The following is a 15830-nucleotide window of genomic DNA, read 5'->3' as shown; positions in this document are numbered from 1 at the left end:
GGCAATTGAATTATTAGTTAAAAAACTCCTCGTATATCTACAGGGTCACCATATCAAGATCCTCTCGGACAACCAGGTGGCGGTGGCTTATGCAAATCATGAAGGTGGAACACATTCCGAGACTCTGATGCAAATAGCGGATCTCCTATTCCGCACAGCAGAAAAACATTTTAAATCTTTAATTGCACTTCATATCAGAGGGAAGGAAAACGTAAAGGCAGACTTCCTGAGCCGCAATACCCTAAGGCAAGGAGAATGGTCTCTGAACAGAGACATCTTCGATCAGATTGTCGGCAAATGGGGTCAACCCGAGGTGGACCTCTTTGCCACCAGAGACAACAGAAAAGTGAGAAAATTATGTTCCCTAAATCCCAGGGAGAATCCTCTGGTCGTGGACGCCTTTTTGATAAGATGGGATTTTTCCTTGGCTTACGCATTCCCACCATTGACCCTGTTGCCTCTAGTGGTGAGGAAAATCAGGGAGGATCGGGCAAGAGTCATACTAATTGCCCCGTTCTGGCCCAGGAGGACCTGGTTCGCGTAGCTCAGGACTATGTCGGTAGGCGACCCCTGGGTGCTTCTAGACATTCCGGACTTGCTCTACCAAGGACCGATCAGCCATCCACAAGGGAAGGGACTCCATTTAACGGCATGGAGTTTGAAAGGTCATTGTTAAAAGACAGAGGCTTCTCCCCAAATTTTGTAGATACCCTTCTGAAGAGTAGAAAACAAATCACAACAAAGATCTACTCTAGAACCTGGAAGAAGTTCCTGGCCACTTCAAATTTTAACGTTAAAGAAGGGGTGCCGCTACCTCAGATCTTAGAATTTCTGCAGAAGGGTTTGGAGTTAAATCTTTCCACAAGTACACTAAAAGTACAGGTCTCAGCCCTGGGTGCCCTCTTCTCTTGTAACATTGCCAATATCTATTGGGTTTCGAGGTTTATTAAGGCAGCTGGTAGAGCTAGACTCATACACAAAAATAAAACCGTACCATAGGATCTTAACCTAGTCTTTTCAACTTTGACAAAGGAACCGTTCGAACCCTTACATTCAGCCTCAATTAAGATGTTGTCCCTTAAAACAGTTTTACTGGTAGCAATAACATCTGCTCGTAGAGTAGGAGACACCAGGCACTTTCCAGACTTCCCCCTTATACAGGATTCTTACAGGATAGAATAGTCCTCAAGCCGGACCCAGCCTACTTACCGAAGGTAACATCCAATTTCCACAGGTCATAGGAGATAGTTCTACCATAATTTCTCCCTAATCCTTCTAGCCCTAAGGAAGAAAAACTCCATACATTAGACGTTAGAAGATGCCTGCTAGAATATATCTCAGTCACTGATGCTTGGAATAAAGATAATGCGTTATTTTTATCCTTCCAAGGTCCTAGGAAAGGGCTTAGAGTATCAAAATACACACTAGCAAAATGGATTAGGGAGGCTATCTCTCTGGCTTATACTGCAGGTGGGGGTCCGGCTCCGCAGAATCTGAGGGTGCATTCCACCCAGGCCACGGCATCATCCTGGGTGGAAAGATCTGGAGTGTCAATCGACCAAATATGTAAGGCGGCCACATGGTCATCCCCTTCCATCTTTTTCAAGCACTATCGGTTGGACTTGGGGTTCTCCTCAGATCTCACCTTCGGGTTAAGGGTGCTACAGGCTATAGTCCCTCCCTGTAAATCTCTCATGGTGCTGTCATGGGAGTCCGAATAAAGACTTAAGTTACTTACCGGTAATGGCATTTTTCGGAGCCCCATGACAGCACCCTTAGTTCCCTCCCTATTCACGTGGGGGTTGAACTTCCTAATAAAAAAAAAACTACTTTCACGTGTGGTAACTAGGTACAGTTGAAATAAGATATTTTGTATATAACCATATAAAATGTATATCTGTGTGCCATTAACCGCGGTAGTCCTCTCAGGCTCTGAAATACAACTGATACGTGGGAGAGGTGCCGCCCTTTTTGTATCTGTAGGTTTCCTGTTCCTGAAGGGCGGATACCCTCTCTCGTGGTGCTGTCATGGGCCTCCGAAAAATGCTGTTACTGGTAAGTAACTTAATGCTTTCTCAGCAGGAGATTATCACTGGAGGACTAGTTGCCTTGTGACATGTAGTCGTCTTTCGGAGTAACCCCGCCCCCATCACTGATTGGCACCTGAACAGTGTACACTGTTCAGCTGCCAATCACTGGAATCAGGGTCTCTTTCCCTTCATCATGTTGATCTCAGATGGGAAAGCAAGAATATGTTGGCAGATTCCCTGTAAATACGATAATGATAACCATTTATCCCCCATACAATTTTTTTTTCTGTGTTTTTCATAAAAATGTCTTCAGGCTTTTTTTTATTATTTCAAAATACTACTATTTTGTTGATATTTTGTGAACTTTGGCAGGCAGCATACAAGGTATCTGTGGCAGGCAGCGTACGGGGCATCTGCAGCAGGCAGCGTATGGGGTATCTCTGTCAGGCAGCGTATGGGGGCATCTGCGGCAGGCAGCATACAAGGTATCTGTGGCAGGCAGCGTACAGGGCATCTGCAGCAGGCAGCATATGGGGCATCTGTGGCAGGCAGCGTACAGGGCATCTGCAGCAGGCAGCATATGGGGCATCTGTGGCAGGCAGTATACGGGGCATCTCTTGCAGGCAGCATATGGGGCATCTGCAGCAGGCAGCATATGGGGCATCTGCAGCAGGCAGCATATGGGGCATCTGCAGCAGGCAGCATATGGGGCATCTGTGGCATGCAAGACGGACATCCATTACTCAGTCCGATTAATACAACGCGTTTCGCAGCACCAAGGTTTTTTTTTATCCAATCTAGAGAGACGTATACACAGATGGCGGCTTTTTGGGACTGTGAATAGAGAATTGCCTTCTTCATTGTGCTACTGCTTATCAATTTTACGTACGGGGCATCTGTGGCAGGCAGCATTCTGGGCATCTGTGGCAGGCAGCATTCTGGGCATCTGTGGCAGGCAGCATATGGGGCATCTGCAGCAAGCAGCATTCTGGGCATCTGTGGCAGGCAGCATACAGGGCATCTGTGGTAGGAAGCATATGGGGCATCTGTGGCAGGCAGCATTCTGGGCATCTGTGGCAGGCAGAATTCTGGGAATCTGTGGCAGGCAGCATATGGGGCATCTGCAGCAGGCAGCATTCTGGGCATCTGTGGCAGGCAGCATACAGGGCATCTGTGGCAGGCAGCATATGGGGCATCTGCGGCAGGCAGCGTACGGGGCATCTGTGGCAGGCAGCATATGGGGCATCTGTGGCAGGCAGCGTACGGGGCATCTGCGACAGGCAGCATATGGGGCATCTCTGGCAGGCAGCATATGGGGCATCTGTGGCAGGCAGCATTCTGGGCATCTGTGGCACGCAGCATATGGGGCATCTCTGGCAGGCAGCATATGGGGCATCTGTGGCAGGCAGCATTCTGGGCATCTGTGGCAGGCAGCATATGGGGCATCTGCAGCAGGCAGCATTCGGGGCATCTGTGGCAGGCAGCGTACGGGGCATCTGTGGCAGGGAACATATGGGACATCTGTGGCAGGCGGTGTACAGGGCACCTGTGGATCGTAAATCTATTTGCAAAAAATAAACCCACTAAAAATGGAGCAATTATCCTGTCCTTCACTGTCTCCACCTCCCACTTGTGTAATGTAACATATTCTCCTATATGGAGCAATTTCACATCAACAATGTCTGTGTGTTGCATATGTGTGTGCATTTACCCACTGATCCACCACAGATGTGACTGGATCTGCCTGATGTGTCGCTTGTCTCTGTAGGGCATGCTGTTTCTTCCTGCTTGTGTGGACGGCGTTTTTCTACCTAAACCAGTAGGGACGATGTTTGCTGACAAGGAAAGTAACAAGGTCCCGTTCCTCCTGGGAATGAACAATCAGGAGTTTGGCTGGGTATTCCTATTGGTAGGTAGCAGCTCATTAATAAGGGTGCCCCCGACAATACGTATACAATGTATTAATCGAGAACAAGGAAAGGAATTGCAGAAAATGTAAAGTGGAAACCAAATGGTATCAAGCTTTACAAAGTGTAGCAAAAAGTATTAAAAAAATGGCACCAGTAGGGTCAGCAGGATGGAAGTCAGTGGGTCAGACAAATAATGGAGGCTCACCTTTGGTGTTGTCCTGAAGGAATTGCTAGGGTCAGAGCAACCAGATACATGACTTGGATCAGTTTTAGATCTGACCAAGATTGGTGCAAATGATCAGGAAATAGGATGAAGACGGATATCCATTACTCAGTCTGATGAATACAACGCGTTTCGCAGCACCAAGGTTTTTTTTTTACCCAGTATAGAGAGACGTATACACAGATGGCGGCTTTTTGGGACTGTGAATAGAGAATTGCCTTCTTCATTGTGCTGCTGCTTATCAATTTTACTTAATGTTTCCGGATTATTTGGGCCATAAGGATGTAATTCTGTTTGGTCATCCTGAAAGCTGATCCATGTCGTTAATCTGACGGAGGAGGTGACAGATGATTGTCACCCATTATTCCCCCTAATAACTGAACATTCTGGACACATGCACTAAAACCTTCCCGATTTGCTGCCTTTGTCTCCCATGAGTTTTGCCGCTTCCTCCTGGAGTCGGGGAAGTCTTCCCTTTTTTTACCGGAAACTTTTGAGACTTTCCTGGAGAGTTGTAAAGTATGGACAGAGGTCCTGCATACTTGTATTTAGGGATGACCAGATGACCGCTTTTCATACCCATCATTTTGCCTGTCGATCACTGCAACTTAAAGGGGTACTCCCATCTCCAACATCCTATCCCAATACGTAGTATGTGTACTACTAATAATAATAATCAGGGCTGTGACCAGGAATTTCAGGGCCCCATACTGGTAAAATTTTTGAACCCCCTTGAGACTCTGCCCAGACTCCACCCCTCAAACTATCTACAGTCCCACCGCCCACTTTTGTAAAAACACCACTTCTGCACCCTATCCTCACCAATCACACATTAACAGTTCCCATAAAACACCATATCACATATGCAGCAGCTTTTCTTTTGGCCAAAAGATTGTTTAAGCCGACAACATGACAAGGTAGACTCTTTTGGCCTGGCCCTACTCTACTTTAACTTATTAAACATTTTGTTAAATCATCCAATACTCTTTTTAGGTATATTTCTATTGATCTTGCTTTAAGGTAACGTGTCACATATAGTTATTATCACTACATAGTGACTGAATAATACCATGTACAAGGAACAAATACCAACACACCATGACCAAATCACATATTACCACCACATAGTGACCCAATAATACCACATAAAAGGAACAAATACCACCACACCATGACAAGACCACATATTACCACCACATAGTGATTGAGTAATACCACATATATAAGGAACAAATACCGCCACACCATGACCAGACCACATAGTGACCGAATAATACCATATACAAGGAACAAATACCACCACACCATGACCAGACCACATATTACCACCTCATATTGACTGAATAATACCATATACAAGGGACAAATACTGTCACATCATGGCCAAATCACATATCACCAGCACATAGTGACTAAATAACACATACAGGGAACAAATACTGCCACACCATGACCAGACCACATATTACCACCACATAGTGACTGAATAATATCACATATAAGGGAAAAATGCGATCACACCATGACCACACCACATTTTACCACCGCACAGTGACCGAATAATGCAACATACAACAAACAAATACTGTTGCACGGTGACCAGAACAGTTATTACCACCACATAATGACCGAATAATACCACATAGAAGGGACAAATACCGCCACACCATGACCAGACCACATATTACCACATAGTGATCAAATAATACCACATACAAGGTGCAAATAGCGCCATATTTTCACGGACTAATCCAATTGGAGTAATAGTTTAAATATAACATTTGTTTGCATCAATAAAACTAGTATAGGTGTGACTTTAAAATATTAACTCGGTGGCCACACCACAAATATAAAAAGTGGTGTTGAAATCTGATTTACCACCAACATTACAAAAAATCTGACTAATAGACGATATTATCAATGCTGTGTCTCTCTAACAGTCCAATTAGTGATGTGTGAACTATTATTTGATATTTCTAGTAGCGGTAGATGACACTTATTCCATATATACTGTATTTAGTGGATGTCGCTGGAGTATAATAATCTGCCTCCTTTATTTCTCGCATTTGCGATATTATTTAGCCAAGGTTATTGTATTGGGTCCCTCTTTACTGCTAGTAATAAGGCAGACAATGAGAGCTATCAGATAGTGTTCATACACCATGTTTACTATTGTAGCAGTTGTAACAGGACAGCTTTCATTCTCCTATTACCAACATTCTTGAAAACTACTGCAGCGAAGTGAGAGATCAAGATCTGTTAGCTGCAAACTACCTTAAATCCAACCTTACGCGTTTCATCATTCCTTATGACTGCCATGATCATCAGGGGCGAGCAGTGTTAGACATAGAGCTGCAGTTACTGTGATAGTTTATGATAAATGTATCGGCATAGTTGCTGCAGGACCGCGCATGTGGCTCCATCTACACTCCTTTTGGAGCAGCAACTGATCCCAGTTGCCACCTGTTAAGGGAGCACGTACCACCTCAGCCACCTTCAAAGGCAAAGGGATTCTCAGAATGCGCCTAAAGCATATGTCTAGATAGAGTGGTTTCTTCTTCTCATCTAATATATCCTACATGATGGAGAATATGCCTTCAGAGCTCTCTTTTGGTCTTGCCCACGTAGTTATGTGGATGTTGACATGTAGCCATGTAAACCTCTCCCTTTGTCTTGCAGTTTGCAAAACTCACCTTTGGCAAACACTACTTTTGTCACAGCACTGGTGAATGTCTTACTTTTAGAAAAAATAGTTGCAGGCCTGGCATCCCCCATATTTAAAGTTTTTTTTGTTGACATTTTCCAGCCATGTGTCTCCAGTTTTCTTCTCTAGAAAATAACTGTGGAGTCTGTGGCTGAGATGATCTCTGAGGTTCTTAGTGATCTTAGGTCTCTCAGGCAAAATATATACTGTAATAAATCCTTTTCTGCCCTAAGTATCTCCCAAGCATCCTGTACAATAGTCCGTACATTGTTACTCCGATCATCAAGCGTGCCAATAAGATAATAGTGCCACATTGTGACCAGACCACATATTACCACCACACCAATACCACCAATACTACAATACTGATCATTAATAATAATAAAAACCACAATGCTAATATTACCATAAGTGCCATTATGCACAGGAGCTCTGTACATAGTATGTCTCCATCCTGCTCCCCCATATATCTCCATCCTGCTCCCCCATATATCTCCATCCTGCTCCCCCATATATCTCCATCCTGCTCCCCTGTATCTCCATCCTGCTCCCCCATATATCTCCATCCTGCTCCCCCGTGTATCTCCATCCTGCTCCCCCATATATCTCCATCCTGCTCCCCTGTATCTCCATCCTGCTCCCCCATATATCTCCATCCTGCTCCCCCATATATCTCCATCCTGCTCCCCTGTATCTCCATCCTGCTCCCCCATATATCTCCATCCTGCTCCCCCATGTATCTCCATCCTGCTCCCCCATATATCTCCATCCTGCTCCCCTGTATCTCCATCCTGCTTTCCCATATGTCTCCATCCTGCTCCCCCATATATCTCCATCCTGCTCCCCCATGTGTCTCCATCCTGCTCCCCCATATATCTCCATCCTGCTCCCCCATATGTCTCCATCCTGCTCCCCCATATATCTCCATCCTGCTCCCCCATGTCTCCATCCTGCCCTATATGTCTCCATCCTGCTCCCCTGTCTCCATCCTGCTCCCCCATGTATCTCCATCCTGCTCCCCTGTCTCCATCCTGCTCCCCCATGTATCTCCATCCTGCTCCCCCATATATCTCCATCCTGCTCCCCCATATGTCTCCATCCTGCTCCCCCATGTGTCTCCATCCTGCTCCCCCATATATCTCCATCCTGCTCCCCTGTCTCCATCCTGCTCCGCCATGTATCTCCATCCTGCTCCCCCATATATCTCCATCCTGCTCCCCATGTGTCTCCATCCTGCTCCCCCATGTGTCTCCATCCTGCTCCCCATGTGTCTCCATCCTGCTCCCCCATGTGTCTCCATCCTGCTCCCCATGTGTCTCCATCCTGCCCCCCATATATCTCCATCCTGCTCCCCCATGTGTCTCCATCCTGCTCCCCCATATGTCTCCATCCTGCTCCCCCATGTGTCTCCATCCTGCTCCCCCATATATCTCCATCCTGCTCCCCCGTATCTCCATCCTGCTCCCCCATATATCTCCATCCTGCTCCCCTGTATCCATCCTGCCCTATATGTCTCCATCCTGCTCCCCTGTCTCCATCCTGCTCCCCCATATATCTCCATCCTGCTCCCCCATGTGTCTCCATCCTGCTCCCCCATATATCTCCATCCTGCTCCCCCATATATCTCCATCCTGCTCCCCCGTATCTCCATCCTGCTCCCCCATATATCTCCATCCTGCTCCCCTGTATCCATCCTGCCCTATATGTCTCCATCCTGCTCCCCTGTCTCCATCCTGCTCCCCCATATATCTCCATCCTGCTCCCCCATGTGTCTCCATCCTGCTCCCCCATATATCTCCATCCTGCTCCCCCATATATCTCCATCCTGCTCCCCTGTCTCCATCCTGCCCTATATGTCTCCATCCTCCTCCCCTGTCTCCATCCTGCTCCCCCATATATCTCCATCCTGCTCCCCCATGTGTCTCCATCCTGCCCCCCATATGTCTCCATCCTGCTCCCCCATATATCTCCATCCTGCTCCCCCATGTGTCTCCATCCTGCCCCCCATATGTCTCCATCCTGCTCCCCCATATGTCTCCATCCTGCTCCCCCATATATCTCCATCCTGCTCCCCCATGTGTCTCCATCCTGCTCCCCCATATATCTCCATCCTGCTCCCCCATGTGTCTCCATCCTGCTCCCCCATATGTCTCCATCCTGCTCCCCCATGTGTCTCCATCCTGCTCCCCCATGTGTCTCCATCCTGCTCCCCCATATATCTCCATCCTGCTCCCCCATGTGTCTCCATCCTGCTCCCCCATATGTCTCCATCCTGCTCCCCCATGTGTCTCCATCCTACTCCCCCATATATCTCCATCCTGCTCCCCCATATATCTCCATCCTGCTCCCCCATGTGTCTCCATCCTGCTCCCCCATATATCTCCATCCTGCTCCCCCATGTGTCTCCATCCTGCTCCCCCATATGTCTCCATCCTGCTCCCCCATATATCTCCATCCTGCTCCCCCATATATCTCCATCCTGCTCCCCCATGTGTCTCCATCCTGCTCCCCCCATGTGTCTCCATCCTACTCCCCCATGTGTCTCCATCCTGCTCCCCCATGTGTCTCCATCCTGCTCCCCATGTGTCTCCATCCTGCTCCCCCATGTGTCTCCATCCTGCTCCCCCATGTCTCCATCCTGCTCCCCCATGTGTCTCCATCCTGCTCCCCCATATATCTCCATCCTGCTCCCCCATGTGTCTCCATCCTGCTCCCCCATATGTCTCCATCCTGCTCCCCCATGTCTCCATCCTGCTCCCCCATATATCTCCATCCTGCTCCCCCATATGTCTCCATCCTGCTCCCCCATATATCTCCATCCTGCTCCCCCATATATCTCCATCCTGCTCCCCCATATATCTCCATCCTGCTCCCCCATATATCTCCATCCTGCTCCCCCATATGTCTCCATCCTGCTCCCCCATATATCTCCATCCTGCTCCTCCATGTGTCTCCATCCTGCTCCCCCATATATCTCCATCCTGCTCCCCCATGTGTCTCCATCCTGCTCCCCCATGTGTCTCCATCCTGCTCCCCCCATGTGTCTCCATCCTGCTCCCCCATGTATCTCCATCCTGCTCCCCCATGTGTCTCCATCCTACTCCCCCATATATCTCCATCCTGCTCCCCCATGTGTCTCCATCCTGCTCCCCCATATATCTCCATCCTGCTCCCCCATGTGTCTCCATCCTGCTCCCCCATATGTCTCCATCCTGCTCCCCCATATGTCTCCATCCTGCTCCCCCATATGTCTCCATCCTGCTCCCCCATATATCTCCATCCTGCTCCCCCATATGTCTCCATCCTGCTCCCCCATATATCTCCATCCTACTCCCCCATATATCTCCATCCTGCTCCCCCATATATCTCCATCCTGCTCCCCCATGTGTCTCCATCCTGCTCCCCCATATGTCTCCATCCTGCTCCCCCATATATCTCCATCCTGCTCCCCCATATATCTCCATCCTGCTCCCCCATGTGTCTCCATCCTGCTCCCCCCATGTGTCTCCATCCTACTCCCCCATGTGTCTCCATCCTGCTCCCCCATGTGTCTCCATCCTGCTCCCCATGTGTCTCCATCCTGCTCCCCCATATATCTCCATCCTGCTCCCCCATGTGTCTCCATCCTGCTCCCCCATATATCTCCATCCTGCTCCCCCATGTCTCCATCCTGCTCCCCCATATATCTCCATCCTGCTCCCCCATATGTCTCCATCCTGCTCCCCCATATATCTCCATCCTGCTCCCCCATATATCTCCATCCTGCTCCCCCATATATCTCCATCCTGCTCCCCCATATATCTCCATCCTGCTCCCCCATATGTCTCCATCCTGCTCCCCCATATATCTCCATCCTGCTCCCCCATATATCTCCATCCTGCTCCCCCATGTGTCTCCATCCTGCTCCCCCATATATCTCCATCCTGCTCCCCCATGTGTCTCCATCCTGCTACCCCATATGTCTCCATCCTGCTCCCCCATGTGTCTCCATCCTGCCCCCCATATGTCTCCATCCTGCTCCCCCATATGTCTCCATCCTGCTCCCCCATGTGTCTCCATCCTGCTCCCCCATGTGTCTCCATCCTGCTCCCCCATATGTCTCCATCCTGCTCCCCCATATATCTCCATCCTGCTCCCCCATATATCTCCATCCTGCTCCCCCATATATCTCCATCCTGCTCCCCCATATGTCTCCATCCTGCTCCCCCATGTGTCTCCATCCTGCCTCCCCCATGTGTCTCCATCCTGCTCCCCCATATGTCTCCATCCTGCTCCCCCATATGTCTCCATCCTGCTCCCCCATGTGTCTCCATCCTGCCTCCCCCATGTGTCTCCATCCTGCTCCCCCATATGTCTCCATCCTGCTCCCCCATGTATCTCCATCCTGCTCCCCCATATGTCTCCATCCTGCTCCCCCATATATCTCCATCCTACTCCCCCATATATCTCCATCCTGCTCCCCATGTCTCCATCCTGCTCCCCCATATATCTCCATCCTGCTCCCCCATGTGTCTCCATCCTGCTCCCCCATGTGTCTCCATCCTGCTCCCCCATATATCTCCATCCTGCTCCCCCATATATCTCCATCCTGCTCCCCCATATGTCTCCATCCTGCTCCCCCATGTGTCTCCATCCTGCTCCCCCATATATCTCCATCCTGCTCCCCCATATATCTCCATCCTGCTCCCCCATGTGTCTCCATCCTGCTCCCCCATATATCTCCATCCTGCTCCCCCATATATCTCCATCCTGCTCCCCCATGTGTCTCCATCCTGCTCCCCCATATATCTCCATCCTGCTCCCCCATGTGTCTCCATCCTGCTCCCCCATATGTCTCCATCCTGCTCCCCCATGTGTCTCCATCCTGCTCCCCCATATATCTCCATCCTGCTCCCCCATATATCTCCATCCTGCTCCCCCATGTGTCTCCATCCTGCTCCCCCATATATCTCCATCCTGCTCCCCCGTATCTCCATCCTGCTCCCCCATATGTCTCCATCCTGCTCCCCCATGTGTCTCCATCCTGCCTCCCCCATGTGTCTCCATCCTGCCCCCCATATGTCTCCATCCTGCTCCCCCATATATCTCCATCCTGCTCCCCCATGTGTCTCCATCCTGCTCCCCCATATATCTCCATCCTGCTCCCCCATATATCTCCATCCTGCTCCCCCATGTGTCTCCATCCTGCTCCCCCATATATCTCCATCCTGCTCCCCCATGTGTCTCCATCCTGCTCCCCCATATGTCTCCATCCTGCTCCCCCATGTGTCTCCATCCTGCTCCCCCATATATCTCCATCCTGCTCCCCCATATGTCTCCATCCTGCTCCCCCATATGTCTCCATCCTGCTCCCCCATATATCTCCATCCTGCCTCCCCCGTATCTCCATCCTGCTCCCCCATATGTCTCCATCCTGCTCCCCCATATATCTCCATCCTACTCCCCCATATATCTCCATCCTGCTCCCCATGTCTCCATCCTGCTCCCCCATGTGTCTCCATCCTGCTCCCCCATGTGTCTCCATCCTGCTCCCCCATGTGTCTCCATCCTGCTCCCCCATGCGTCTCCATCCTGCCTCCCCCATATATCTCCATCCTGCTCCCCCATGTGTCTCCATCCTGCTCCCCCATATATCTCCATCCTGCTCCCCCATATATCTCCATCCTGCTCCCCCATATATCTCCATCCTGCTCCCCCATGTGTCTCCATCCTGCTCCCCCATGTGTCTCCATCCTGCTCCCCCATATATCTCCATCCTGCTCCCCCATATGTCTCCATCCTGCTCCCCCACATATCTCCATCCTGCTCCCCCATGTGTCTCCATCCTGCTCCCCCATATATCTCCATCCTGCTCCCCCATATGTCTCCATCCTGCTCCCCTATATATCTCCATCCTGCCCCCCATGTGTCTCCATCCTGCTCCCCCATATGTCTCCATCCTGCCCCCCATATGTCTCCATCCTGCTCCCCTATATATCTCCATCCTGCCCCCCATATGTCTCCATCCTGCTCCCCCATATGTCTCCATCCTGCCCCCCATATGTCTCCATCCTGCTCCCCCATGTGTCTCATCCTGCCCCCATGTGTCTCCATCCTGCCCCCCCATATGTCTCCATCCTGCCCCCCATATGTCTCCATCCTGCTCCCCCATATGTCTCCATCCTGCCCCCATGTGTCTCCATCCTGCCCCCCCATATGTCTCCATCCTGCCCCCCATATGTCTCCATCCTGCCCCCCATATGTCTCCATCCTGCTCCCCCATGTGTCTCCATCCTGCTCCCCCATATGTCTCCATCCTGCTCCCCCATATATCTCCATCCTGCTCCCCCGTATCTCCATCCTGCCCCCCATGTGTCTCCATCCTGCTCCCCCATGTGTCTCCATCCTGCTTTCCCATATATCTCCATCCTGCTCCCCCGTATCTCCATCCTGCCCCCCATATGTCTCCATCCTGCTCCCCCGTATCTCCATCCTGCTCCCCCATATATCTCCATCCTGCTCCCCCGTATCTCCATCCTGCCCCCCATATGTCTCCATCCTGCTCCCCCATATATCTCCATCCTGCTCCCCCGTATCTCCATCCTGCCCCCCATGTGTCTCCATCCTGCTCCCCCATGTGTCTCCATCCTGCCCCCCATGTGTCTCCATCCTGCTCCCCCATATGTCTCCATCCTGCTCCCCCATATGTCTCCATCGAGTATTATTTCACCTGCTACATATCGGGATAGGATCTTGGAGATGGGAATACCCCTTTAAGTTACAAGAGGAAAAACCGCTCTGAAGCACAAACTGCTGCTCCAATAAATAAAAATACTGTGCGGAATCAGAAAACCGGAGGATTCCTGAGTATGGAGGAAGGTGAAGTTTCTTAGGCTACGTTCACATTTGCGTTGTTGGGCGCAGCGTCAGAGACGCAACCAACAACGCATGTACACAACGCAGCGTTTTGCGACGCATGCGTTGTCATAAGATCCTACAGATCAGGAATTTCGGTGCAGGGAAAACGCTACAAGTAGCGTCCTCTGCGCCCTGTCTGTGCGTCTATATGACGCATGCGTCGTAAAATGCAGTACAACGCATACCGGCACATGTCCATGCGCCCCCCATGTTAAAGATAGGGGGACATGACGTATGCGTCGCCGACGCTGCGCCCAACAACGCAAATGTGAACGTAGCCCAAGTTGTTTCTGTGCTGTAATACACGATTTACCTTTGTGTTTAGCTCTTGAATATAACGGAGGTAGCAGCCGGGATGACGCGGGAGTCAGTGGCGGTGAAGCTACACAACCCTCTTCTGCTGGTGAGAGACGACGAGCGCGCGGAGCCTTTATGCTCCTATTATCCGACTCTTTTTCTGGGTCCATGATTCTTGCTGTCTTTTGTTTAGGGTCAGAGGCCAGAAGCCATTCCTCACGTGGTGGACGAATATGTTGGTGACGCCACGGACCCAGAGGAGATTCGTGACCGCTTCCAGGATTTGTGCGGAGATCTCATGTTCGTTATACCGGCTCTAAAGACTGCAAAATCCCATCGAGGTACATAGAGAATAATGTCACCTTGTATAGTGTCTATTACTGAAGAATGATCTATCTGAGAATTGGTCAGTGAGCTGCTCTCTCCTGATTTATCAAAGCGGAGCTGAGAGGAGCTCAGAAGAACAAAGGTAAGAGTTACCAACTCTCCAGCTCACTATAAGGTTCTCAGGTAACTCGTTCTGCAGCACAGTGCGAATAATAAGTCTGCAGACTGTATATTATCTTTATTTCTCGGCAGATATGGGGCTCCCTGTGTATTTCTATGAGTATCAGCACCCACCAAGCTTACTAGATCACACGAGACCAGACTTTGTGAAGGCCGATCACACCGACGAGCTCGTTTTCGTATCCGGAGGACCCTTCCTGAGGGACGGCGCCATCTACTCCGGTGAGTCGGGATATAGTATCGGGATAGAGGTTCAGTGCGTTTCTGCCAGACGTGTCATGTAGGTAGAAAGAGGGGCTGCGCATCAGATTTCTGATCCAGAGGCCACCGCAAAAATGGCGTCTACTGTACGAAGCGACTCCGTAATAAATGGTTCTGTCCAGCTCTGATGTTTTGGTCCTTCAGATGGAGCCACAAGTGTGTGATGGTAACGTGGTCTGAACATGGACTTATGCTGATTCTGTTTTCTTTCTCAGGTCCTGCGACCCAGGAAGAGAAACGCTTGGCCAGAACCATAATGAAATACTGGGCCAACTTCGCTCGCACTGGGTAAGACCATGCCCCATACAAGAATGACCGCACATGGCGTCACCTAATTATCGTGCCCAATAATAATAATAATGCCACGTTGTGTACTGCAGGAACCCCAATAGTCCCGGTCTGACAACGTGGCCGGAGTACGGCGCAGATGAGCGCTATCTGGAGATCAATTTGAAGCAGAAATCGTCTTCGAAACTGAAAGAGGAAAAATTCAAGTTCTGGACCGAGCTCCTTCCAAAGAAAATCCTCTCCGAGACCTTGGATGGAGACGATCGCACCGAGCTGTAAAATCTTACAAAGAAGTTTCTACAGGAGAGGAGGCCAAGGCGTGGTAAACTCTGAATCAGAACCACACAGTTTTGCACTTTTTCATTTTACATTTATCAAATTTTACTTAGTTTTTTTTTTGCACTTTGATTTCTGTCTTCTATAATAAAAATTGTTTTGGCCAAAAGATCACTCATCTCCTAAAATACTCTGTGCTGCTTAAGACCCTGCTCTTTCCGCTTATATCAGTGCCGGTATGTAGACTCCCATTCTGTTAGATCCCCTTCTCCTAAAATCCTCCATGATACTAATGATCCTGCCACTATATAAGTCAGTCAGTGACCCCCCCCCCCCCCATATCCACACATCTCTCCTGCAATCCTCTGTGCTGCTGTGAACCCAGTCGCTTCACAGGAACTATGAAAGGAAAAAACGTTCAACGTAACGTTTTTTGT

At 49.7% G+C, this 15830-nt stretch overlaps 1 protein-coding gene across 4 annotated transcripts in view; it reads left to right on the top strand.

Moving 5' to 3' along the window:
- Nucleotides 1-15564, top strand: part of LOC138649182 (fatty acyl-CoA hydrolase precursor, medium chain-like) — a 57817-nt gene extending 42253 nt beyond the window's left edge. For all 4 annotated transcript variants that reach the window (XM_069739366.1, XM_069739365.1, XM_069739364.1 and 1 more), the window contains 6 exons: nucleotides 3799-3939; nucleotides 14090-14167; nucleotides 14255-14402; nucleotides 14641-14790; nucleotides 15045-15117; nucleotides 15210-15564. In XM_069739366.1, the coding sequence (XP_069595467.1) occupies nucleotides 3799-3939; nucleotides 14090-14167; nucleotides 14255-14402; nucleotides 14641-14790; nucleotides 15045-15117; nucleotides 15210-15396 (777 nt within the window). In that variant the 3' untranslated portion in view covers nucleotides 15397-15564. The remainder of the gene's footprint in view (nucleotides 1-3798; nucleotides 3940-14089; nucleotides 14168-14254; nucleotides 14403-14640; nucleotides 14791-15044; nucleotides 15118-15209) is intronic.
- Nucleotides 15565-15830: the final 266 nt, after the last annotated feature.

The sequence above is a fragment of the Ranitomeya imitator genome, chromosome 9, assembly GCF_032444005.1.
Source record: "Ranitomeya imitator isolate aRanImi1 chromosome 9, aRanImi1.pri, whole genome shotgun sequence".
Taxonomy (NCBI): Eukaryota; Metazoa; Chordata; class Amphibia; order Anura; family Dendrobatidae; genus Ranitomeya; species Ranitomeya imitator.
Note: the sequence above shows the minus strand (reverse complement) of the source record. Positions and strands in the feature narration are given on the sequence as shown.